The sequence below is a fragment of the Leishmania major genome, chromosome 33, assembly GCF_000002725.2.
Source record: "Leishmania major strain Friedlin complete genome, chromosome 33".
Taxonomy (NCBI): Eukaryota; Euglenozoa; class Kinetoplastea; order Trypanosomatida; family Trypanosomatidae; genus Leishmania; species Leishmania major.
The window spans coordinates 926,038-949,230 of NC_007285.2; the positions used below are offsets into that span (position 1 = coordinate 926,038).

A 23,193-nucleotide genomic window follows, 5' to 3' on the forward strand; every position below is an offset into this window, starting at 1 on the left:
TGCATCCTTCGTCGTCTTGAGCTTGCCTCTGCACAGACAAGAACACATACATACCAACATCGCTGTCCGTCTTCATACGCTTCTCACATCTTGTTTTGCCTCTCATTTCTCCTTGCACCTCCTGTTGAGTGCCTCCTTTCTCGATAGCGGATAAGGACCAGCAATAACCGGAGCGAGGAAAGTCTTCCTTGTTTTTTTTTCTGTTGTTTTCGTGCTTGGATTGCTGAGAGTGAGTGTGCCCGCTTACACGCACGTGCACGTATTTGCCTGTCTGCGTGCAGCTCTCTCGCCGTCTTTCTCCTCGTGTGTGAGTGTGTGTGCGTGTGTGTGTCCCGAGTGCTTCCGTGCGCGTGTGCACGCTTGTCTCTCGAGTGTGGAGCATCATCATCATCTTGTTTTTCTTCTCCCTTCTCCGCTTTATTTTCCTTCCCCCACCGTGGTGTTTGTTGCGTGGCGGTCTTGGTGTACCGTTGGCTGCTTTGCGTGCGTTGGCTTGGTCGGTGCCGGGTGGCCTGCTCTTCTTTTCGATCTCGACACTCCTTCATTTTACAGCGTTTTTTACTGTTGCCGTCCTGTGTAGTTGTGTAGAAGCGCGGAGGCGAAGGGAAGCCGATCAGCAGCGCGAAGTGCAGAAACAGGGCTGTTCATGGGAGTGAGGCAGCAGCGACGAACCGAAACGAAGAAGGCTGATCGCACGCGCACGCGCGTTACTCTTTGTATCCTTTGCTGTTGCTCCCGTATTGTGAGTTCTGTGACACCACCCGGTCTCACTTTCCGTGTCACCATCTATTTGCCTTTTTCTTTGTCCGTTTCTTTGCGAACTTGCTCCTTTCCGATCGTGTCGTCACGCCACGTGGCTCTCTCTATCTGCGCGTCCTGTTTCCAGCTGTGCTCCTGCGTGTTTCTGTCCTGCTTGCGTGCGCGTGTGGCTCATCGTCGGACACCTCCTTCGACGTTTTGCTCCTCTTCGCACCGTTTCTCTTTCTCTTTTGTTTTTTGTTTGTTTTCGTGTCTCTTGTATCATCTCGTTGCTCCCTGTCGCACCTCGCCCGTGGCGGGCGGCCCTTTTCGCTTTTTTTTTGTGGTTTGTGTGACGGAGCCGGCTGTCCGCGAACTTCTTCAGCCCCTCATTTCTCAGCGTGGGCCCACCTGTCCACCCCCCTCCCCCGACTCTCCGTCTCTCTGTTGGCATCTGTGCAGCTCGCGAGGAGAGCAACCGCCACAGGTAAAACGACAGGCACACCTTACGCACACCGTCAACCCAACACCGATCGGCGGCAAAGCGTGCGAGCGCTACCTACTGTGAAGGCCCCGCGCCCTTTTTCGTCTTGTGTGCGTTTTCGTGGTGCGCAGGCCGTGCAATCGTCGCCTTTTCCTGGTCTGTGGTGCAGCAGCTGCTCTTGTCTGGGTTGGTTGACGCCTCTGCAACTATCTGTGTGCTGGCACGGACACTGCTGGCTTTCCTTCCTTTGTGTAGCGATTTTTCCAACCGTGTGGTGGTGCGTCGCTGCGTCTATGTCTATCGCCCTCTTGAGCTGAGCTGTGGCCTCTTTCTCTCTTTGTTGTGCCTCTTGTCGTCTTTCGCTCGGTTGGTTGTCGGTGTTGAAGGGCACACGTGTGTCTGTCTCTGTCTGCCTGCGGGCGTCGCTCGAGCTCGTTGCTCTCGTCGTTACTTCTTATTTTTGCTCTTCGCTTAACGCTTGACACAGGTGCTTGTTTTCGCGCCCTTTGAGCGCCCTCTTCCCTGTGCTGTTTCTCTTTCCCTCCACCCCGCTGCAATCGTGCGTGTTGGAGTGTGCCCCGGTGGCGTGCGTATAACTCGGGCGGCACCCCCTGCAGCGTTGCGGGCAAGAGGTGTAGTGAGGCAGTTCTTCTTGCATCATTTTTTTTTTTTCATTGTCGTGTGGCTTCCCTGCGCTTCTTCGAGCATCATGCATCTGTTAGCCGGCCGTTATATTTTGGTGAAGCAGATCGGCAAGGGCGGCTTTGGCGCTGTGGAGGAGTACACAGACGCCATCACAGAGGATAATGTCGCCATCAAAACAATTCCTAGCCGGTACGTAAATCAAGAGAGCCGCCGGCTCGTGCGAGAGATCGATATTATGTGCTTCCTGCACGAGGCTCACCCGCACGTCATCGGGTACTTCAGCATCTTTGCCACCAAAGGCACCGCCATACCGCACCACAACGACTCCAACACGTTCGATGACCCGCTTATGAGCGTTGCACAGACGGCAGAGAACACAGCCTATGAATTGAACGTGCTGGGCGAACATTACGCAGGCCTGAGCGAGGATGAGCGGCTGCGCCTGCATCACGAGGAGCTGATGGCGTTTGTGGCGAAGCTAACCAAAACGGACGAGTTCAATGTTCACATTGTCATGCCGCTCATGAAGGGGGACCTCTTCTACTTTATTCGATTGCTCTCGTCGCAGTCGAGTGTTCAGCGCCTAGGGGTGACGCATCAATTCTTGGCCCAGGTGGCCGTTGTGTTCGCCTTTCAGATATGCTTTGGCCTCGACTACCTGCACCAGTGCTTCATCATCCACCGCGACATGAAGCCAGACAACGTGCTGGTGCGCCTCGACATCACCAACCCGTACATGTCCACCGCGCTGATCGCGGACATGGGTCTCGCACGGGACGCCCAACATAGCGACACTATCTACATCTGCACTCGCTATTACCGGCCACCAGAGGTCATTACCAGCGTGTCGGGCGGGTCGCCGCGGATCGACATCTGGTCCTTGGGCTGCATCTTTTACGAAATGTGCACCGGGCAGACGCTCTTCACCATGCGGACGGCGCTGAACGAGCGCGGCGAGTGGGACGGCGCCAAGGCTAGCCTGCAGCTCGAGGTGGTTCTCAACACCATTGGCACCCCCGCTGCCGAGGATATTGAGCGCTATATGCCTAGCGGAAACGCAAAGCTGTACTTGCAGCGCAGTGCCGCACGCCCGTCGCAGCTGCGACAGCTGATCGAGCAGAACTGGATTCTGCACACAAGCGCTGACGAAAAGGAGAAGTGGATCGACCTCATCACTCGCTGCGTTGCCTTCTTCCCCGAGCAGCGACCAACAGCCCAGCAGCTCTGCCAACACCAGTTGTTCCGCAACTACAATGTGTTCTACGGCTCCAATGTGAAGCAGTACGCGCCAACGCCGTTCACGTTATCCTACTCCGGCTCTTCTGACAGCACCCGCGCGGAGAACAAGGCAGCCATTTTGGCTCTTGTGCAGCGCGCTCTGCGCAAAACGATGCCGCAACGGAGCGAGGAGAGTAGCGACGAGGAGTCTAGCTCGCTGAACAGCAGCAGCGGCGATAGCAAGAGCGACGACGAGAGAGCTACCGCGACACAGCCAACCTCCATCGATGACTACGTGTCTGCTGCCCACCGCTGCTTGACCTCGCTGCCGCGCGACAGCCTTCAGCAGCACGGTGGCATTGTCCAGAACGAAGAGTCGGGCCCCGTAGCAGCGCCGTTCTCAGCCCTTGACTCAACAAGCACAAGTGGCGCACCAGCCGCACCACCGCCAGCGCGGCAGCGTCAGAGTTACGCCTTGCACCCGTTTGACAACAGCACCTCGAAAGGCTACTGCAACTCTTTCCTCGATGACGACGACGAAGGCGACGTTGAGCGCAGCCGCGAGCGGGCACGTGACACCGAGGACGAAGAGTGCTTGCCGGATTTTCAGCAGCAGCGCCCCAGCGCTTTCATGGCGCACCTTAGTCCTGGCAGCGCCTTTCGTCATAGGCCAGCGTCGCTGCCAGACGGTACCCTTGCGGCTGCTGCCACTGCCACTGCCACTGCCACTGCCACTGCCGCTGCCGCTGCGGCGCCCGCCGCGCCGGCGGAGCCGGAGAAGCGCTTTGCGCACTCTTTCAGCTCCGAGGAGAGTGGCCCAGTAGTGGAAGATACGCCTCCGCTGGGACCGAGCGCCACATTCCGCAACCGAATCACGCGGCGTCGGTCCAGCGCCGCCCAAGAGGAAGAAGATCCCAAGCTGGAGTCGCTGATGCCGAGCGCGTTCAACTTGGACAGCTACCGCGCCGGCAAACCTCTTGACGTAACAGTGAACGAGGGGCCATGCATCCCTGAAAGTGGATCGCCGCAGGCCATGGAGTCTATGCCCGCCGACGAAGTTGCGCGACTGCTGGCGGCGTACAACATGCCCTTGGATGGGAGCACCTACCGCGCCATGCTAAGCCGTGTGCAGTCCGTGCCCCCCTCCGTCATGCCCAGCGATCCGTACCATTTCATTTCTCAGTGCTCCATTGGTGGCGGTGTGGGGACGGCGATGCTGCCGCAGCAGCAGTCCTTCCACACTGCTGCATCGCCGAACGAGGCGAACGGTGTACCGCGCGGCGGCAATGAGGGGCAGCGTGGCGCGGACTCTGAAGTCCGCAGTTGGGCAGTGACGCCGCCGTCGTCGACAGTCCCGCCTCTAAACGGCGCCGCCGTGGAGGCGGGCACCGATGACCAGTACGACTACTTGGCCGGCACAGACTACTACATTGGCCCTACGCCGAGCAACGTGGCGCAGGTGGCGGCCGCTCGCCAGCCAGCTGAGAAGCACGGCAGCTCTTCATACTCCCTCAAGGTGGCGGATGGCATGCCACCTGAGCAAGCGCAGCTGCGCACGCTTTCGCATGCGTCACCCCCGCCAATCTATCTGCCCAGCCCACAGTCTTCTGAGACGTACCTCTTTCACCAGCCGCCGTCGCCGCCGCCGAATGCTCTCCATGAGCAGAGCGTGGCCGGATTTCCGCCCATAGCAGATGCAGAGCTACGTCAGCGCTACATGTCGTACCGGCACACGCCGCGAAGCATCCAGGCGGCGACGTCGTCCGTGCTGGAGGAGCTGGGCGGCTGCACGCACGACGCCGAGCGGTCAAGCGAGCTGCGTCAGCTACTCAACTACTACACTTCTCTCGAGGTCAAGACCTTGTACGCGATATGAGGGCGGGCCGCGATGCATCGAGGAGGAGCTGCCGAAGGTGGGCAGGGGAGGAGGCCAGGCGTATCGGCTCCAAGCGTCTTGCTCTTCTTCCTTTGCTTTCAGGTTTTGCCTTTCCCGTTCTTGCACCCCGGAGAGGAGAGGCTTGCTGACACGCACGGGCGCAATGCCCGCAGGTGCGAGTACAGCACCTCAGGCGTGTCTAGGGGTGCGTGTGTGCAGTGCTCCCGTTACTGTTGTTCTTCAAACAAAGTGCTCTTCTTTGTTGAACACTTTGCTGCACTGCTGTTTCTGTCTCTCGGCCGCCTTCCCCTGCTCTCTCCGTTGTGTCTTCACCCCGCGCGCCGAGGCTGCCATCCATTCGCTAACCGACGGGCCTGCCTTTCCTCGTCGTGTTTGCTGCATGTGGTGGTACCCATCGAGCCAAGTAACTTCTCCCGCTTCTCTTTCACTTGTGCTGCAGGTGTGCATGAATGTATGCGTGCCTTCCCCATGGCTGTGCTTTCACGTGTGCGTGTAGGCTCCGTGTGACTAGATGGCGGCGCTTCGTTCTTCCCGGCGTATGTTCATCTCTTTCTGCTGGGCTTTCTTGTCACTACTTCTGCCCCTTACTGACAGGCCGGCGGGCGGGGGCACCCGTCACAGTGTGCGGTATCTCAAGGGTCCAGTGCACCCCTCCCCCCTCCCCTCGCTTGAGCCCATGACTTGGCAGAGAAAAGGAGCGCAGGGCTGGAGGATGGACTGACAGGGAGCAGATGCCACTGCGCCCTCTTGTTGCTCACCATTTTGTTGTTCTTTGCTCCTCTTGCTCCTCCTAGTGCGCGTGCGATCGTATTCAGGGAAGCGGGGCGGCGCCCGTTGGACGGTGAGCGAGCCACGGATAACCCGCCGGGTGCGGGAGACACAGGTGCGCATGCATTCATAGAGTTCTGGGCTCCTTTTTTTTCTCTCACGGCAGTGTTTTGGTACTTCTTTGTGAGCGTGTGTGCGCGTCTGTGCGCGGACATCGAGGTGGCCGATGCGGTCGGTGGTGTTGTTCTTCCACCATGAGATCAGGGAGACATGTGAAAAGACGAAGAAAAAGAGAGAGAGCGAAGCACATCGCGGCAAGTCAGCGCCGCCACGCGAACCGACGACACGTGCACTCGTCCGTGCTTTCGCACTGGAAGGGGTATCGCGAGGCACGTGGGTGGAGGAGCGCTTTGGTTTAGCGAGCTCGTCACCTCTCTGTCTTTCCACGTTGGCGGCGCGGAGGTCGAGAGGGGAGGGGGAGGCCTGTCGTTGCTCTGCCCTCCGGCGCGCACGCCGGCGAAAGACGGCCCTCTCACGTATTCCGCTCATTCGCCCAGGTGGAGGACAGCCGTGGTCACGACTTGCGCCCGTGTAAGCTGCCTCATCCTTTCTACTTTGCTGATTGTTATCTCTTCTCAAGCTACTGCTCTCACTCTCTCTGTCTCTTTCACTGCCTTCAGTCACCCGCGGGCTTGTGGCCCGACGGAAGCCCTGCGGCTGCCGCACTTCTTTTCCTCCTCCTCCTGCTAGTCGCTTACCTTATATTCTCTCACTCTCGTTCTCGCAGGCAGGGGCGGATGTGTGGTCTCCCTCATGAACTGATCCCTCCCCTCACGTCTCTTCTTCTTCCGCACCACAGATGTCCTTTGTGTGTAGAGGCCTGCCGCGAAGCGAACGGCTCCTTCCACTAGAGTCCACAGAGGTTCTCGGCTCGACTGATTCATTTCTCCTGCACGTCCTTCACCGTCGCCACGACGGAGACGGGGACGCAGGCGATGCGCCGTGGCATAGCAAGCGGCTGCGCGAGCACGTGTCGCTGTACTGGGATCAGCAGCACACGTACCACTCTTATCACCGCACGCTGCTGCACGCGGTGCGATCGACGCGCGGCCCGGTGCGCTTTGCCGGTTTTCCGCAAGTGCGGACTGCGCCGAAGCGCACGGGCGTGGCGTCAAGAGCGGCACCCGCTCCGGAATTTGATTGGGCCGAGTGCACCGGAGCACGAGCCTCAGCGAATGGCAGTGCTTTCCCGCCGTCTCAACTTGGCGCGGAAGCCGCCACGGCCGCATCCTCATCTCCGCCACAATCTGCCGAGGGCGTGTTGCCGCCGCCACGCTCACTCGCGGCGTGGAACTGGATATCTCTGGTTGCTCCGTACGAGCGGCTGCTGTGTCCCTCGCTGCTGTACAGCGCATTGCTTTCTCCCTCTGTCGGCGGATGCACATCTCTATACTACGCCACACAGCAACCATTGCCAGCACCTGAGGCTACTGCTACACCTGCTCCCACTGGGTGTGTGCGCGCGCGGTGGAGCACGCACACGTGCCAATCCCTATGGACCTTGCACTCCTTCGCTGCCGAGGCTTCGATACCGGCGCAGGAAGTGTACGTTATGTGCGCGGGCACGATCATGTACCTCGACGTCATCGTGACAGCTGGCAGGGTTTGGTCCGAGCTCGAGGGCCTGTGGGGCAACGACCTCATCGTCGAACTTGAAAGAGAGCACGCGACGATGCAGACGGGCTGCCCTGAAAACAGCGAAACCGAGACCCGCCTGCAGCTGAGCTCGTTGAAGTCGTTCCTCTCTCAGCCTCCGCAGACATACGCGGATATGCTTCAGCACGTGCGTGTATTGCTGGAAGCTCTCGCACGCACCACCACAGCAGCCGCAAGCTCCAATGAGCCCGCGGCGCCCGAAGCGGCGAGCACTGCTCTCCCTCGCCCTCTCGCGCCGTGGCTTGAGGCTGCGATGGGGAGGGAAGTGTGGACCTCTGCTCCAGATACCTGGACAGCCGGCAGCGACAGCAGTGGTGGCAATGCGAGCTCCGTTGCAGTACAAACTCTGAGGCACGTCGTTGCAGAGTGGCTGTCGCGGCGTGGCGTCACTGTCACCGCCACCACACCAACCGGCAGCCGTGCGGTGCCGTTGCCAGCGCGCGATCTTTGCCTGTCGCGAGGATCGAACCGCGGTGTGTCCGCCTCTCCCAAGTCAGTCATGCTCTCCGACTGCTACTCTGCGCGTGCAGGGTCTCCCGCGCCGCGTGCGGGCACACGGCGGCAACCCATGACTACCGCGAGGTCCACCGGCGCTGCGACTGCCGCCGTCTCCATCACCTTTGAGCCCTTTGAGCCGCACGACACGCCTCGCGATCAGCACCCCTTCTTTCTTCCGCCACTTCCCCAAGACCCTGCGTTCATCGCCTTCGCTGTCGTGTGGCGACGCACGCTGCGGCGATGCGTGCTCGAGCCGGACATGCTGCGGCAACGCCTGCGCCAGGTGATTCTCGGCTATACAGGCCAGCGCTGCGAGGAGCTCCTTCGCGAAGCAAGGCAGCAGCAGTTGCAGCGGCAGCAATCTGTGGACTCGTTCACCGTAGCCGGACCATGCGAAGGGCCATTGTCGACAAGGGCATCAACAGACCAGGCAGACGTTATAGGCAAGAACAGCGCCGCCGCCGATTCCGCTCTTGGTGACGCTATGCTCACATCTTTGCCGTCCTTGCCCGCGGCCGCAGCGCCTCCGTCTTTACTGTTGCTCACCTGTGACCCTATTGCTACTTCGTTCCACGTGTTGGGCCCCCGCTGCGGAGAATGGCTGACGTCCAGCCGCGGTGGTGGCGGCTGGAGCGGCTTTCGGGGAGAGCTGTTCCGCTGTGTTGGACCGCCACCGCCGCCGTTGACGGTCGCACCATTGTTGAGCGGTACCCGAGCTGCGCAGGCGTGTCGTCGGCTTCTGCCGTCTTCGGGCACTGCTTCCTCCGCCGTAGCCTCTGCGCCGTCCGCGGAGCAGCTCACCGAGATCTTTGTGGACGGGGCTCTCGAGTTAGACAGCGCCGGCGGCGTTTCTTCGGCGTCGTCCGCGGCCCCCGGCTCGCGTGTTCCGCCCTTGCTGTACAGCGCTGAGGAGTTGGCAGATCGGCTCTGTCGACTTGGCTCGGCGTTGCCTCGCTACGCCACGGAGGTGTGCGGCGACCGTCTGCGCCCTGCCGACGCGGACTTCGTGCGGGAGGTGCTGCAGCGTCACTGCCTTCCCCTTCTTCTTGCTTGCCAGCGCCGCGGTATTCAGCAGTGGGGTCTGCGTGGCTGGATGAAGGGCATCGACCTGACTTTGCTGGACAACAGCGGAGCCGAGTCACGCGTGATTACCCCGGCGAAGCTCGTGGAGCTGGGGCTGCAACAGGCCAGATCGGCCGGCGGCCAGAAGGCCTTCGCGACGGCGACGACGTTGCGGATGGTGATGGACGGCGGGCTTAGTGAGGCGCTCGCGTTTTTGGAACATGTGCAGAAGCGGCCGCAGCGCACGGTGCGGCGGCTGCCGGTGCGACGACTGGTGGGTGCCAGCGGCAGTATCGGCAGCGGCGCCGCACCGCCACCGGCACCGGTGCTCGACTACACCGTGGCGGTGGTGGAGGCGCTGCTCCTGCGCCGCGCAGAGGAGAGTGCACTCTTCCGCATTTTCCAAAGCCACCCCTCCGCACCGCTGCTGGCGGGATGCGGCGTGCAGAGGCTCGCGTTGCCGCCACACGCCACCGCGCCAGAGAGAAGGCGTGGGGGTGGCGGCGGCTATCTTCTCCCGCCGGGATCGTCGATGCTTCTTCTCGTGCGCACGTGCGGCGTGGCCGTGGATTGGGATTTGCAGGATTGCTACGAGCGTCCGAGGTTGTCGCGGCTGCGGGAGCCGCGGCGGCTGGTGTCGCACCCCCCTCGCGACGGCGCTTCCAGCGGGGGCACGCAGCGGCTGCCACTTCCACCAGAGCTTGCGAACGCTGTGGAGCGGGTGACGCTGCAGCATATGCGCGGAATGCTGCAGTACTATCTCCGCTCGCTAGACGCCACCGCAGCGCCTTGCGCGGCCGGCCGTACCGCCGGTGATACACCGCTTGCGAGCGGCGTAAAACGATCAAGGACGGATTCGGAGAGCGAGAGGGTGGAGAGGCTCTACGAGCCGCTGCCAAACACCGGCGTAGGACCTGCAGAGCGCATAGCGGGCACGGAGTCATCAGCAGTGGTGTCACAGGCTGACACGGGTGGTGCGTCTGTTGCGGATATGCCACGCACGACGTTGTTTCCTATTGACCGCGCGGCGGTGCTGTACGTTCTGCGGCACCACCCGCAGTACTACCGGCAGGTGAAGGGGTGCGGCATCAAGGAGGTGTACGTCGCTGCTGCGACTTTGCCCCCGGCAGAATCGGCCGTAGTGGTAGCCCGTGCGAATATGGCGCCGGATCGAACTGACGCCCTTGTCGCGGCTGCGGCCACTTCTGCAAGCCGCTTCTCCTCGGCTACTTTGGGGCCTCGCCGAGCGGCAGTCATTGTTGAGCGGGTTTGCGGTCAATCCGTCGAGGTGGACGTCGAGGCGTGCTACGACAAGGTGCGCGAGGGTAGGCCACTGCGCCCCTTCGTGATGCTTGCCTAACAGCCGATGTCGTGTTGGGTGGTGGTAGCCGTTGCCATGGCTCTGCACTTCTGGAGGGTAGTGCAGCCACAGCTACATCCAGAGAGAGAGAGAGAGAGAGAGAGCGTTCGTCGATTGCCCCACCTCGAGTTTCTCTCTTCGGATGCCTACACACGCACACAGTTGAAAGCGAAGGCGAGTGACCGCGGGGGAGGGGCGGGAGAAGGGACGGGGAAGACTTGCTCTTCTCATGCATCGCCTGCCTTCCATCGACGTCACTGGTGCGAAAAAGAGGGCGGAAGAAATCGCCCACATTGGCGACGACGACGCGCAGGGGGGAGGGGTACAACACAGGCGGCCAATTTGCACGCACACAGACACAGACAAGACACAACGACAACTCAAACGCATCGAAGCTGCGAATGTTGGATGGCACCATCTTGCCATGATGCACACCCGCGCGTGCTGTGCGGAGACGCGATTCTCGCTCAACTTGTCTCCCCTCCATCCTGCAGTCTCTCCGTGCTGTCTTATGCTTTTCTTACTTCAGAGGTGAGGAGGAGGGTGAGGGGAGGCAACAGATCTGGGTTCACCAGAATGCATTGTGCTGACGCCACAGACAAGGTTATGATGCTTGTGCTGCCCCGCTGACGGAGACGCGCTTGTGCGGCGCCACCCACTGCCTTTATTCTACCCCTTTCTCTCTCTCGTCTGGATGACTGTTCTCCCTTCCCTGATTGCTTGGGGCTTCTCGGTGGCGCCTCGCCTGCTGCAACCACATACACACACGCATAATTATGTGTATAGTTCTTGCTGTGCTACACTTCTTTGCCTTGCCTATACCTCTGTGCTTGTGTGTGTGTGTGCGTGCGTGAACCCTAACAGGCCCCACCAACCTCTACAGCGACGCAGGCGTGCGTTCGCCCAGTCGCTCCGCTTCTTTGTAGTGCTGCATGCTCAGCTAGTTCTATTGTCGACCTCCACTTTCCCCCCTTCTGTGTGGGTGTGGTGTGTCTTCTCTCCATTGCCTGCGCACGTCTCTTTCTCTCGTTGCCGCACAGCAGCTCCTGCCCCTCAGTCGATCGTCCAACTGCCACTCTTGCTGCGCCTTCTTGTGCGTGTCGCGCACGGAGCACGCTTCAGGAGAGAGTGTCCAGCGCTTCACTAGTCACGCCGACTCCTGTGAGACTCTCTCCCTTCTCCACCTCCCCTTTTTTCTCTCTTTCGTCGTAGATCACCTCACGCACGGTGTCCTTCCCGACGACGACGCAATCAGCCACCTTCTACGGCACGTTCGCGCAGCGTCACGCGCATGCGAGGACGATTCGTACCGCGACGGGGACGCACGGCAACGGACAGCTAGAGTGCGTATCACTTGCTGTGTCTCAAGATTGCATCAGATCTGCAGTCGACCTCACTGACCCTGCGTCCCTGTGCGAGGTCGGACATGACTATTTCGACGACTGCTGTGGTTCCCGTCCTTTCTCCACAACGATGGGCGCGACGACTGCTCAAGTGGCTGGCGAACGGCAAGCAACGCGCCGCGTCACGCTGAACGTCTTTGGGACGACGTGCAGGGGATGCGCTCAACACGTGCAGGAGAATTTGATGACACTGGAGGGAGTGCACTCCGTCTCCGTGGACCTCGACGCTCAGCTTGCCGAGGTGGATGTGGACGCAACCGATGCCGCTACTGAGTTTCGAATCGAGAAGAAGATGGTTTCGATGGGCTACACAGTACAGCCCGCGGTATTGCCATCGTGCGGGGCGCCGGGGCGAGAAGAGAGAGAGCTCTCACCAGCGCCGCCCCCTTTGCGTCCCAGTGCGGCGAGTCTCTCCCACCTCTCCTCCTTCGCCTCCGTGTCGACGTGCTGTACGTCACAGCTGCAGCGGTCCAGCGAGACGTCCAAGTCGACGGAAACGAGCTCGCTGCGAGAGGGCGGCGGCTTCTTACCTTTCTCTCGCCGCTTCCGCCGGGTGCCGTGCGGCTGCGGTGGACGCGGGTGCCTGTGCGCCTACGCGCCTGAGCCGGTGATGGTGACGGAGGAGACGCGTCTGCTTCCTGAAGATGACTCGGAGGAATGCCTGTCGGAGAGGGCCGAGGTGCCATCGTCGGTGGACATTACCGTGGCGACCGTCCAGGCGTGCGCCTCACCGAGGCGCCGTGCCCCGGTGGGTGTCCGCGCCACGTCGACGACGGCTACAGCGGCAGCGGCGGCAGCCACAACAAACCTCCTGATCGAGGGCATGTCGTGCACCTCTTGTGCGGCGCGCATCGAGGCAAAGCTCAAGCAGCTCAAGGGCGTGCTCGGCGCGTCTGTAAACTTCTCAGCCATGAGTGGGCAGGTACTGCACAACCCGGCTCTTGCACCACTGCCGAAGGTTGTGAGCTGCGTGGCCGACATGAGCTACATCGTGACGGCGCAGGACACAACCGCCCCACTCGGCACCGCCGACGGCGAGCAACCACAAGAGGGCGAGTGCAAGTGCCCCACCAACCTGCAAGCCGTCCCGGTGCACGTAGGGAGCGTCATGTCGGGCTATGAGCATCGCCTGGTTGTTCTAGGTATGTCATGTGCCTCCTGCGCAGCCCGCATCGAGCACCGGTTGCGGCAGATGCCCACTGTCCTGAACTGCACCGTCTCCTTCGTTACTGGCACCGCCGTCATCACCACCTGCACCCCAAGCGGCTTCACGGACGCGTGCAGGATGGTGCGCTCGATGGGGTATACAGTGACAGAGACGGCGCTGATGCAGCCCGACTCCTCCATCAGCCGCACTCGTGAGGCACTCGAGCGCGCGCGCGAAATTGCGGAGCATGAGCGCAACCTGATCGGCAGTGCACTGTTGAGTGTGCCACTCGCGGTGGTGATGGTCTTGACGGTGTTCATGGACATCATGGCGCGGCCGCTGTTGGCGCGCATGATCGACGGGATGCAGTTTTGCGCTGTCACCCCGATCGTCTTCCACTTTGGTCGCGGCTTCTTCCTCAGCGCGTGGCGCAGCTGGCAGCACGGCGCCTACACGATGGACACGCTCGTTGCCATTGGCACCGGCTGCACATACGCCTACTCCACCGTTGTCTACCTGCTCACGCTGTTTGTGTACCCGCATGCGCGTATGATGACGTACTTTGACACGGCAGGAATGCTGACAACCTTCATGCTACTTGGCCGCTTCCTCGAGGCGCGGGCAAAACGCAGCGCAAGTAGGGCAGTCATTGAGCTGATGAGTCTGATGCCGACAACGGCCGTGTGTGTGCAGCCGGACGGGAGTGAGGTGCGAGTGAGCGCGTCGCAGCTGCAGAAGGGCGCCCTTGTGCGTGTGCTGGCCGGCGATCGTGTCCCTGTCGACGGCACTATTGTCGAAGGCAGCTCCGAGTTGGACGAGCAGATGGTAACAGGCGAGTCGCTCTCGAAGCAGAAGAAGCCAGGTGAAGAGGTGGTTGGCGGCACCCTTAACATCACCGCATCGCTGCTTATCCGCGCGGACAAGGTTGGGGAAGAGACGATGATCGCGCAGGTGCTGCGTATTGTGCAGGAGGCTCAAAACACAAAGCCGTCTATCCAGCGCGCTGCCGATCGAATTGCCATGTCGTTTGTGCCCTTCGTCCTTGTTTTCTCCCTACTGACGCTCAGCTTATGGCTGATGCTCGGTGTGACGGACGCGTACCCGGTGTCGTGGCGCGGGGCTGAGACAAGCTGGCAGGCGTTCGCCTTCAACTTCTTCATTTCAACCGTTGTCGCCGCCTGTCCGTGCGCGCTGGGGCTGGCCACTCCGACAGCGATCATGGTGGGCACCGGCGTGGGGGCAAAAAACGGAGTGCTGGTGAAGAGCGGCACGACGCTGGAGGAGGTGCGACGCGTGAACTGCGTTGTGCTCGACAAGACAGGCACCATCACCAACGGTCGGCTGGAGGTGATTCGGACGCACATGATAATGACGGGCTTGGCGTCGCCCCCAACGACGACCGCCCAGCCTCATGGCAGCTCGGATGCCGCCTTGGTCCGTTGCCTTGTCGGGCTTGTGGAGGCGCAGTCGAACCACCCTATCGCGAAGGCAGTCAGCGCCAAGCTACTGGCGGAGAATGACAGGGGCACGGACGAGGTGCAGCGCCGCGCACGCTATGGGGTGTCATCCGTGGTGACGCATGGCGGCAAGGGCGTGGAGGCCTCGGTGGCTGTGACCCCAGCAAGCGGCGGCAAGGACGAGGTCTCTTCCGAACCGCCACCGCCGCGAGCGCATCACGTCCTCGTCGGGAATGTGGCGCTTCTGCGCGAGCACGGCGTTTCGTTAACCCCTGAGGTGGCTCACCTCGTCGAGGAGGAGAACGGGCACGGTCTGACAACTGTTGTGGCTGCGGTTGATGGCGCAGCGTGCCTTGTCGTCAGCCTTGCCGACAGTCCGAAGCGTGAGGCGCACGGTGTCATCCGGTATCTGCACAAGGCTGGGATTCGCGTGCTGATGGTCACGGGCGACAACGCCGGCGTGGCGGGCCGGATCGCGGCCGAGGTTGGAATCCACTCGAAAGATGTGTACGCCGAGGCGCTTCCCATCGCCAAGGCGGGGATTGTGAAGGGTCTGCAGGAGCAGGGGTTGCGGGTGATGTTCGTTGGCGATGGCATCAACGACAGCCCCGCCCTGGCGCAGGCCAACGTCGGAGTCGCCCTCGGCGCTGGTACCGAGGTGGCGATTGAGGCGGCCGACGCGGTACTCGTGCGCGATAGCCTTGTGGACTTGCTGAACTTGCAATCTCTCTCCAAGGTCACTGTGCAGCGCATCTACGGCAACTTCATCTGGGCCTTTGGGTACAATCTGCTGATGCTCCCCGCTGCCAGCGGGCTGCTGTACCCTTTCTTTCACATTCGTCTTCCTCCCGTCGTGGCGGGCGCGGCGATGATGCTGTCCAGCCTCAGCGTTCTGACATCGAGCCTGACCATCCGCTGCCTCCGCGCACATTGCGAACGCGATTTCTATTTCATGTGAGCCAACGCCGAGCTCGGCGGCTTTTGTTTTCCCTTGTCTTGTGTATCTTTCGGGTCTTTCCTTTTTGGTTCTCGGTTCTTCATCAGACGCACACACGAATGGCACCTCGTGAGTGCGCCGTCTGCGTCTCTGGACAGTGTGAGCGCGCGCGCGTCATCGCCGGTATCGTCTTACTCATTGGACCCCCTTTTTGTGTCTGTTCAGGTCATCTGTCTCATCTCTCCTACTGTGGCTGTTCTCGATGCACCACTTGCCACCACAGCCGTACCCACCCCCTCGCCAACACGCACTGCACATGAAGGCAGCAGTGAGATATGAGGCGACAGACCGAGAGGAGCTGAAACAAAATGAGGCGCCTCCCCTCTCTTACGCACCAGCCACGCGAGTCACTCACCCGCGCATACGTGCAAGCAAGGTAGGCGGCTGACTCTCCACGCGCCGAGCATTGTATTGGACGCCTGTGCCGGGTGGCTGCGTGGGCGGTGCCATGCATGCGGCTATGGCAGGCTTTGCCCTCTCCGCCTCCGTCTGCGTCTTTGCCTTTGTGCTTGTCTCTGTGTAGGAGCTGCGTCTCTGTTTTTTTTTTTTTTGCTCTCTTCGGTGACTGAGGCGGCGCACTGCCATACTGGCGTGTCTATTGCTGCCATCGCACCACCCGATGTGGGGTCTGTGACAGGCCGGGTAGCGTGGAACTGGCCTCGTTGAAGCGACAGAACAGCGTGCTTTTGCTTCGTGCAACGCGTGCCGCCACTAGAAGCTGCTGAGCTGGTAAGCCACGAGGAAAAGGATGAACGTAGTCGTTGACCCTGAGTGACGCACTCACAGGAGAGCGAGTGGGGGATGTGGGGAGCGTGAGGGAGAGGACTGCCGCGTCGTCGAGTTATCGAGGCTCGGCATTGCTTAGTGCCGCAACGATGCAATGTGCTCGACGAGTTGGCAGCACGCCTCGTCTCCACGTCACCCCCTTCCCGTTTTCACCACGTGCGAAGTTCCAGCACGTGCGCGCGGGGCCGCTGGAACAGCGGCATGAAATTCGGGACATCAGTGGTGGTCCCCTCGCTTGCCATCTTCACGTTCTCTCTCTTCGTTGATGTTTGCGCGTCTTCGCCACTGAGCCACAAGCGAGCACTTCCCATCCACGCACCATCCGTAGCGCGAGGCGCATGGGTCGGAGAGAGGCATAGAATACATCTCATCGTAGACATAACAGACACACACACACACACACACACACACACACAGACAAACCCATTTTCTTTTTTTTTCGTTGCTTCAAGCGAAATAAGAAAGGCCCCTGTAGACTGAGTCGCTATCATGTGGTGGACAGCAGCGCGCAGGCGCCTCTATTACCCGAACCAAATCTTCCTCAGCAAAGACAACCGCCGCATTAACAATTCGTGGCTGCCGCGGCGGCTCCTCCTCGTGCGCCACGGCGAATCGGAGGCGAATGTCAACCGGGAGGTGTACAGCAACACGCCAGACTGGAAGATCCCGCTGACGGCGCTCGGCCGGGAGCAGGCGTACGACTGCGGCAAGCGACTCCGAAACATCATCCAGGGGGAGAAGCTGTACATCTACTACTCTCCGTACGCTCGCACTAGGCAAACCGTGAGCGAGATCCGCCGAAGCTTCGACGAGTCGCAGATCCAGGGCGAACGCGAGGATGAGCGGCTGCGCGAGCAAGAGATGGGCAACTACCAGCCCTTGCAGGATATGGATGCGACATGGGCTGCACGCAACGCCTTTGGGCGATTGTACTATCGTTTTCCGTTTGGGGAGAGCGGTGCTGATGTCGGTGATCGCGTCTCTGGCTTCTTCGACTCCCTCCTGCGCGAGAGCATCGGCTTGACGGTGCCGAACATGAACGAATGCGTCGTGCAAGGCGCACGAGAGGGGCTTGGCGCCCTAGACCTCGGCCCGTGGAGTACTGGCGTCGATAACGTCCCAGGCAGCTCTTGCGCTTGCTCCGTGTCGACGTCACAGGGAGGCCCTGTGGCATCGTCGACGGGGAGCGAGTCTGCGCCGCCGTCATGGACGCCGTCGTTCCACCAGGCCACGACGTCTTCCGCCGGTCTGCGGAGGACGATCCGGCGTACATCTCCGCACCGCCCTCTGCCCTTATCGGATTTTGGTGAGGCCGAAACCCGCGGCGTCCCACCGCTGAACGACCATTGCGCCAGCGCCGGCGAAGAGCAGAATGTTCTGATCATCGCTCACGGGCTTCTCATCCGTCTTTTCATTGGTCGCTGGTTCCGCGTACCGATGGAGGTTTTCGAGACGATGTGCAACCCGCCCAACTGCGCCATCATTGTGCTGGAGCGCGACGACCGACTCGGCCGCCTCGTCATGACAGACATGAGCAAGAGTCTGTTTGGTAGTGACCCATTGCTGCAGATGATGCGCTTCGACGGCCGCGAGGACACTCACTGGTACCGTGAAAAGTTCCTCGGCATTGTGGACCCCACAAAGGCCGCGGAGGAGGCGGTGGTCGAGGACGATGACGAGAACCATTACTCCATGTCAAACGCGCACAACAGCGGCGTCGGTGCCCCGGCCCCACCACCACGACAACGCAAGCCCTCCACGTCGACGGCAACACGGGCTTCTCCATCGACAAGCGCATCTGCATCAGGTACTAGTGCTAGCAGCGCCGAGAGCGCAGACGTTTCAGCCTCTACAGCAGAACACGCCGCGCTAGCTGCTCGAGATCGCGCTACCCAGCCCAAGTGTCCACCTCCTTGCATGGACTGCACACCAAATCGAGACTACATGACGTTCTCGAGACGCCGATGATGCCCCCAAGATGGGTTCGGTCGATTAGTCGCTGCTACGTCACTTGCTGCATTGCTTTCGTTGCCTTTTTCGCACTCTGTTTCCACCGTCAATCGATGCCGCTTTCACCCGCGCGTGCTGCGAAGGGAAGGAGGTCTTTGCCTGCCTCACGCGCGCGCACCCATATAGCGAGAAGTCGATCCCTCCCTCAGCTTCGTCGCGCCTCGCCTTTTCTATTTCTTCCCCCGTGCCAGGCTGTGCTCGCGTAGGCGTACACGTGTTTCTGCCGCGTGTTGATACAATGACTCTTCCTCTGATGCTTTTGCCTTATTTCACTTGCTGCTGTGCCGAGCTTGGGCGTGCACGAGAACTTCGCCACCACCTTTTCGAACGACGCCGGAAGAAGAAAAAGAGAGCTCCAGCGGCAGCAACATGCAGAAAACACGAGAGAAGCAGCTAAGCGTCGCTGCTCTGCTGGCTTGCGAGGGCGCGAAGGCTCCCCTAGCTTGAAGGCATCCATACGGCAAGAGCACGCATGCACACACCTCCACTTTCCCTTCGGTGTAGTGTGTTTCTGTCCTATCCAACATCCAGATGTAGAGTAGCCGAAACGGTGCCCTCCCCGCTGCCACCCCAGACAAGCCTCCCTACTCTCCGCCAACCCTCTCCACTTGCGGGGAGGGGGGGGGAGGAGGGGCACATCCGCATGCTCCTCCTCTGCAAGGATGTCGTATCCCTTTCTCTGCCTCTTTCCCTCATGCGCGCCGGCTCTCTTTCCGTCTGACTCTCTTTCCATGTCTCTCGTGCCTTCTTCCCATTTGCGCTGGCATCAGTCTCTCCTCTACCTCCTCTTCGTGTGCCGCACACACATACACGTACACACGCACAGTCTCTCGCTCTCTGCTTGAGGAGGCCTCGTCCTGTGTGTCTCTGCCTCTCTCCATCTTCTCTTGTGCCTCTTCTTCGGCATCTTCTGTCTTCTCTCTCTCTTACACGGGCTTCACCGCTTTCGTGCTTTAGTACGCCTGTGCGTTTTCTTTTACGAGCAGCGGTCAAGTGCCCTTCACCTCTCCTCTCCTCCTCGGGCACATTCCTCGCTGCCTCTCTGGTTTTCGCTTGATTCTTTTTTTTTTGTTTCTCTCTGTAGTTGTTGCTGTGGTTGTGGTGACTGTGGGTTGTGCCCTTTGTTTGTTGTGTGTATATGCGTGTATATGTGTATGCGTGTGTCCCCCTCGTTTTTTATTGCCCTTGCGGCTCACGCACGCCGGTGATAGCGCGTCTCCCTTCTTCTTTCCTCTGTCCGTCTGCCTGAACCTTTTCTTTTCGTGTGGCGTTATTCGCCGCATCCGCGCTCCGCTGTGCGCGTCCACTAACGGAAAGAGATCGTGCGAGGTGCGTGTTGCCCCGCCAGATTTGACGGCTTCGCATTGCCTGTGCTACTTATATATATATATGTCGATCAATATATTTCACCCTCTGGTGTGCAACCCGCTTCTTTGCTGTGCGCCCGATTGTTTTGCGAGTCTGGTCTCCGTCGTCTGCTGCCTGGCGGGACACTCGCGTTTTTGAGCGCACGTGCGAGTGCGTTAGTGCGGGGTTTCTGTGTGCGCCACGCAAGTGCGCCATAAAAAAAGAAAAAAAAACATTAGAACATGACAACTTCAACGTACGCTGCACTTGCGCCGCGTGCCCTACGGCACGCGCTGACAGCACGTGCAAGTGCTCCTCGACTGCCGAGCGGGGTATCGCTGTGTTGCTGCCACAGCGGTTTTCGAACAACCCGCACGGTGCGGGTCGGTGCAGCTGCGTCGCTGACGCCTGTGACACTCGCTTCTTCGTATCGGTGCGCATCCTCCAAAGGATTCTCGAAGAGCAACACACCATCACTGCCACCGCCGCCGGCGCCGCCGTCTTCTGCTGTGCCGCGGGATACCGCGACACCCGGCTGGATTGCGACCCGCAAGCCAAATGGCGAGCAGTGCATGTCAATCTCGATTCGCAGCACCGCGCAACGACAGCTCGCACGTCGACAACCGCCGACAACCTCATCAAGCTCCGTTTCCCTACCGCGGGCTGCGTTTGCTCCGGCGAGCCGCTCCGCCTCTGCTGTTGAGGCAACGTCCGAGTCAGCCTCGTCGTCCCAGGTCCCAGAACAGCAGGAAGCCACGCCAACGCGGATCCTTGATAATGCGCGTTCTTCCTCTTGCGCTGCCGCACCGCCGCCGTTTTCCGCCAGCAGCGATCAGCGCTCTGATCAGATCAACAAGTGCATCCACGACACATCCACTCTGACGTCCAAGCCTCCGCCATCGGCGTCTTCCGCTTCATCAAGGGGAGCAGCGGCTCCGTCATTGCCGCCCTCAGCGCCGTCTTCAACCACCGGCGCACCAAGAAGCGGTCATGACGCTGAGCCGGAGGGGCTTCACGACGCTGCGTCGTCCACTGCAGCCCCTTCTGGAGCGGGATCGTCGGCGGTCGCTAATTCGCAAAGGACAGCCGCGTCGCACTCGCTGCTTTACTCGGTGTCCCGTTTCACAGAGCCCGTCAAGCGCATTATTTTAATCCGGAACGGCCGTAGCGAGGCCAATGAAGACGTGAGGGCATACGTGCAGACACCAGACTGGCGAATTCCATTGGTAGAGGAAGGCAAGCGCGAGGCGATTGCGGCGGGACGTGCGCTGAGCGAGCTCATCGGCGACGGTCCCGTGTACTTTTACTACTCTCCGTACATCCGATCGCGGCAGTCGCTGCGGTACGTGCTGCAGGGCTTTGATGAGGCCCGATTAAGTGGGCTGTCACACTCGCGGGAGTGGTGGGAGGATGAAGAAACCGCCGCTGTCGCATCAGCAGCAGCGGCTGCAGAGTCCTCAACACTTAAGTGTGCCACCGCATCGGCGGACGAGGCGGGCTCGCCACCTCTTCTCGCCCCGGCCCCATCAGCGATCTCTACCAACGCGACTTCCTCAGACGCACAGTGCTGTTTCCATCGCGACCCATCTCTTGTGCTGAACAGAGGAACGAGCAACAATATCATTGGCGTCCGCGAAGATGTGCGGCTTCGAGACGGCGACATTGGCCGCTACACAAGCGCCGACGAGCTCATGCACCACCTTGTGGAGCGTGAACGATATGGCAGGTTCTTCTACCGCTTCCCCTTTGGCGAGAGCGGCGCGGACGTCTGTGACCGCGTCACCTCCTTCCTCGATGCGTTTCAGCGCGAGCGGGTTGAGTTTCCGATGGACACAAGCGTCGTCATCATCACCCACGGGCTGACGATGCGCATGCTTATCAAGCGCTGGTTCTACCTCACGGTGGAGACGTTCCACAAGATGAAGTCACCACCGCCTGGGTCGTTGTGCACGTTGACTCGCTTGCACCACCGCAGCTGCTTCCGCCTGGACGAATGCTGTGTGGAATCGATGAACCTGCCGCTGTCGTTGAACGAGTTCAACGGATACAAGTATCGCAACAAGCAGCTGCTGGGTTCCATGAGCTCCGGTGCCCCGTATATGTGAACCCTCGCGTGCTGCGGCAGTGCCCATCTCCGTGTTTGTCTGCGCCTCTCCTTCCTCTACCACACGGGAGATCAGCTACATGCGCGCCTTTCGTTTTGCTTGGGATGGCGGCCGTGTATGGGGAGGCGGAGTCCGGCGGAGGGCGTCTTGAGTGGATGAGCGACGGCAGTGGAGGAGAGGCGGAGGCGCTGGACATCGTGTCCATTCGCCTCGCTCACTTGAGCGACTGGCATGAACGCCGTTTTCTTTATCTGCGCGCGCTTCTCCTCGTCGCGCATCTACGCAAGACGGGGGCCGAAGGGCAAGGGAAGAAGGAGGGGTGGGTGTGGGTGTGGGTTTGGCAAGGATGGAGGTCCGTGACGGTGCTGCTGGACGTTGCCCTCCCTCCCTCCCTCTATCCGTTTCACTCCCTCACTCCTGCCTTCGACCGCCGCCACTCACCCTTTCGTACCTCCCAACCGGTATCGCCTTCAGTGACCATCACTCGTCTCCAAGTTTTTTCTCGCCATGGTACTCTGTTTCTCTCTTGTTGTTGTCTTTGTTGCTTTCTGCCCTTTTCTCGTTCTGTTTGCAGTGCTGTGCATGACGCACCCACCCGGTGGTGGGTTTCCTTCAGTTCCTTTCTGTTTTATTTTTTGGCGCACCGCTGGACGAGTCCAGGGGCGCACTATGAGCAAGCGAAGCGTCGATGAGCGCAAAGAAATGTGTGTGTGTGTGTGAGGCGGCGCGCAACCGGATACATCGACGGTGAGAGAGCCATGATGGAGCGCAGCGCATATCCAGGGATACATACCCAGAGAGGTGCCCTGACACACAGGAATGCACAGACCATCTATGCCGTGCCTTTTTTTTCGGTTGTGCCGATGTGTTTCTCAGCCTTCTGTGCGCGTCGATGCATGCGTGCGGAAAGGGTTGAGGGGTGGTGGTGACGGCTGTGGTTTGCCGATTTCACCCTTTGCATTCTCATCGATCGCACCCGTACGCTGATTTTCATGAACCCTCGGCGGTGACTGCACGCACACACACACACACACACACACACACACAAACACACACACAAACGCACGCGAGAGAGAGAGAGAGCAGCCGGGCGCAAAAAAAAAGATGCCTTGCCTCTGTTGGCAAATTTTCGCTCCTTCCTCAACGACCGCTTCCACCGTCTGCTCGGTGACGGGCCTGCAAAGGTGCAGATGCCGCCCACCTCATGTTCCCCTCGTAGAGGCTGTGCATCATTTGGTTGCACGTGTTGCTCGCTTCCACCTCCATTGTGCCATCACTTACTTCGGCTCCTTTTTCGCTATTATCTTGTGGTCTCCACTACTCTTACGGCACCCCGTGAAAACGCCATGGATCGTTCGCTTGTATAATAAGTGTACTTGTTTTCTCGCGTCCTCCCTCGTGCACGTGTCTCACGGATGCTCGCGCACACGCGCACGTCGGCTGCCAGATCCATACACTCGTGAAAGGGCAAGGACATCTTTGAACGCGCGTGTCAAAGTCGGGAGGTACCGCACGCACCCAGACAGAGAGGCATCGACGAGGAGCAAGCTTTATT

At 60.3% G+C, this 23,193-nt stretch overlaps 5 protein-coding genes across 5 annotated transcripts; all 5 read left to right on the top strand.

Annotated features, from left to right (window-relative positions):
• Window positions 1-1,931: 1,931 nt before the first annotated feature.
• Window positions 1,932-4,961, top strand: LMJF_33_2070 (putative protein kinase; the record flags this gene model as incomplete). The annotated part of the gene is made up of 1 exon (XM_001685916.1): window positions 1,932-4,961. The coding sequence occupies one exon, from the start codon at window positions 1,932-1,934 to the stop codon at window positions 4,959-4,961; it is 3,030 nt and encodes a 1,009-aa protein (XP_001685968.1).
• A 1,648-nt stretch (window positions 4,962-6,609) lies between these two features.
• Window positions 6,610-10,386, top strand: LMJF_33_2080 (conserved hypothetical protein; the record flags this gene model as incomplete). The annotated part of the gene is made up of 1 exon (XM_001685917.1): window positions 6,610-10,386. One exon carries the CDS (start codon window positions 6,610-6,612, stop codon window positions 10,384-10,386), a length of 3,777 nt encoding a protein of 1,258 aa, XP_001685969.1.
• A 1,473-nt stretch (window positions 10,387-11,859) lies between these two features.
• Window positions 11,860-15,351, top strand: LMJF_33_2090 (putative copper-transporting ATPase-like protein; the record flags this gene model as incomplete). The annotated part of the gene is made up of 1 exon (XM_001685918.1): window positions 11,860-15,351. The coding sequence occupies one exon, from the start codon at window positions 11,860-11,862 to the stop codon at window positions 15,349-15,351; it is 3,492 nt and encodes a 1,163-aa protein (XP_001685970.1).
• A 1,314-nt stretch (window positions 15,352-16,665) lies between these two features.
• LMJF_33_2100 (putative glycerolphosphate mutase) lies at window positions 16,666-18,144 on the top strand (the record flags this gene model as incomplete). Its single annotated transcript, XM_001685919.1, has 1 exon — window positions 16,666-18,144. The coding sequence occupies one exon, from the start codon at window positions 16,666-16,668 to the stop codon at window positions 18,142-18,144; it is 1,479 nt and encodes a 492-aa protein (XP_001685971.1).
• A 1,961-nt stretch (window positions 18,145-20,105) lies between these two features.
• On the top strand, window positions 20,106-21,638 carry iPGAM (putative phosphoglycerate mutase; the record flags this gene model as incomplete). Its single annotated transcript, XM_001685920.1, has 1 exon — window positions 20,106-21,638. One exon carries the CDS (start codon window positions 20,106-20,108, stop codon window positions 21,636-21,638), a length of 1,533 nt encoding a protein of 510 aa, XP_001685972.1.
• Window positions 21,639-23,193: the final 1,555 nt, after the last annotated feature.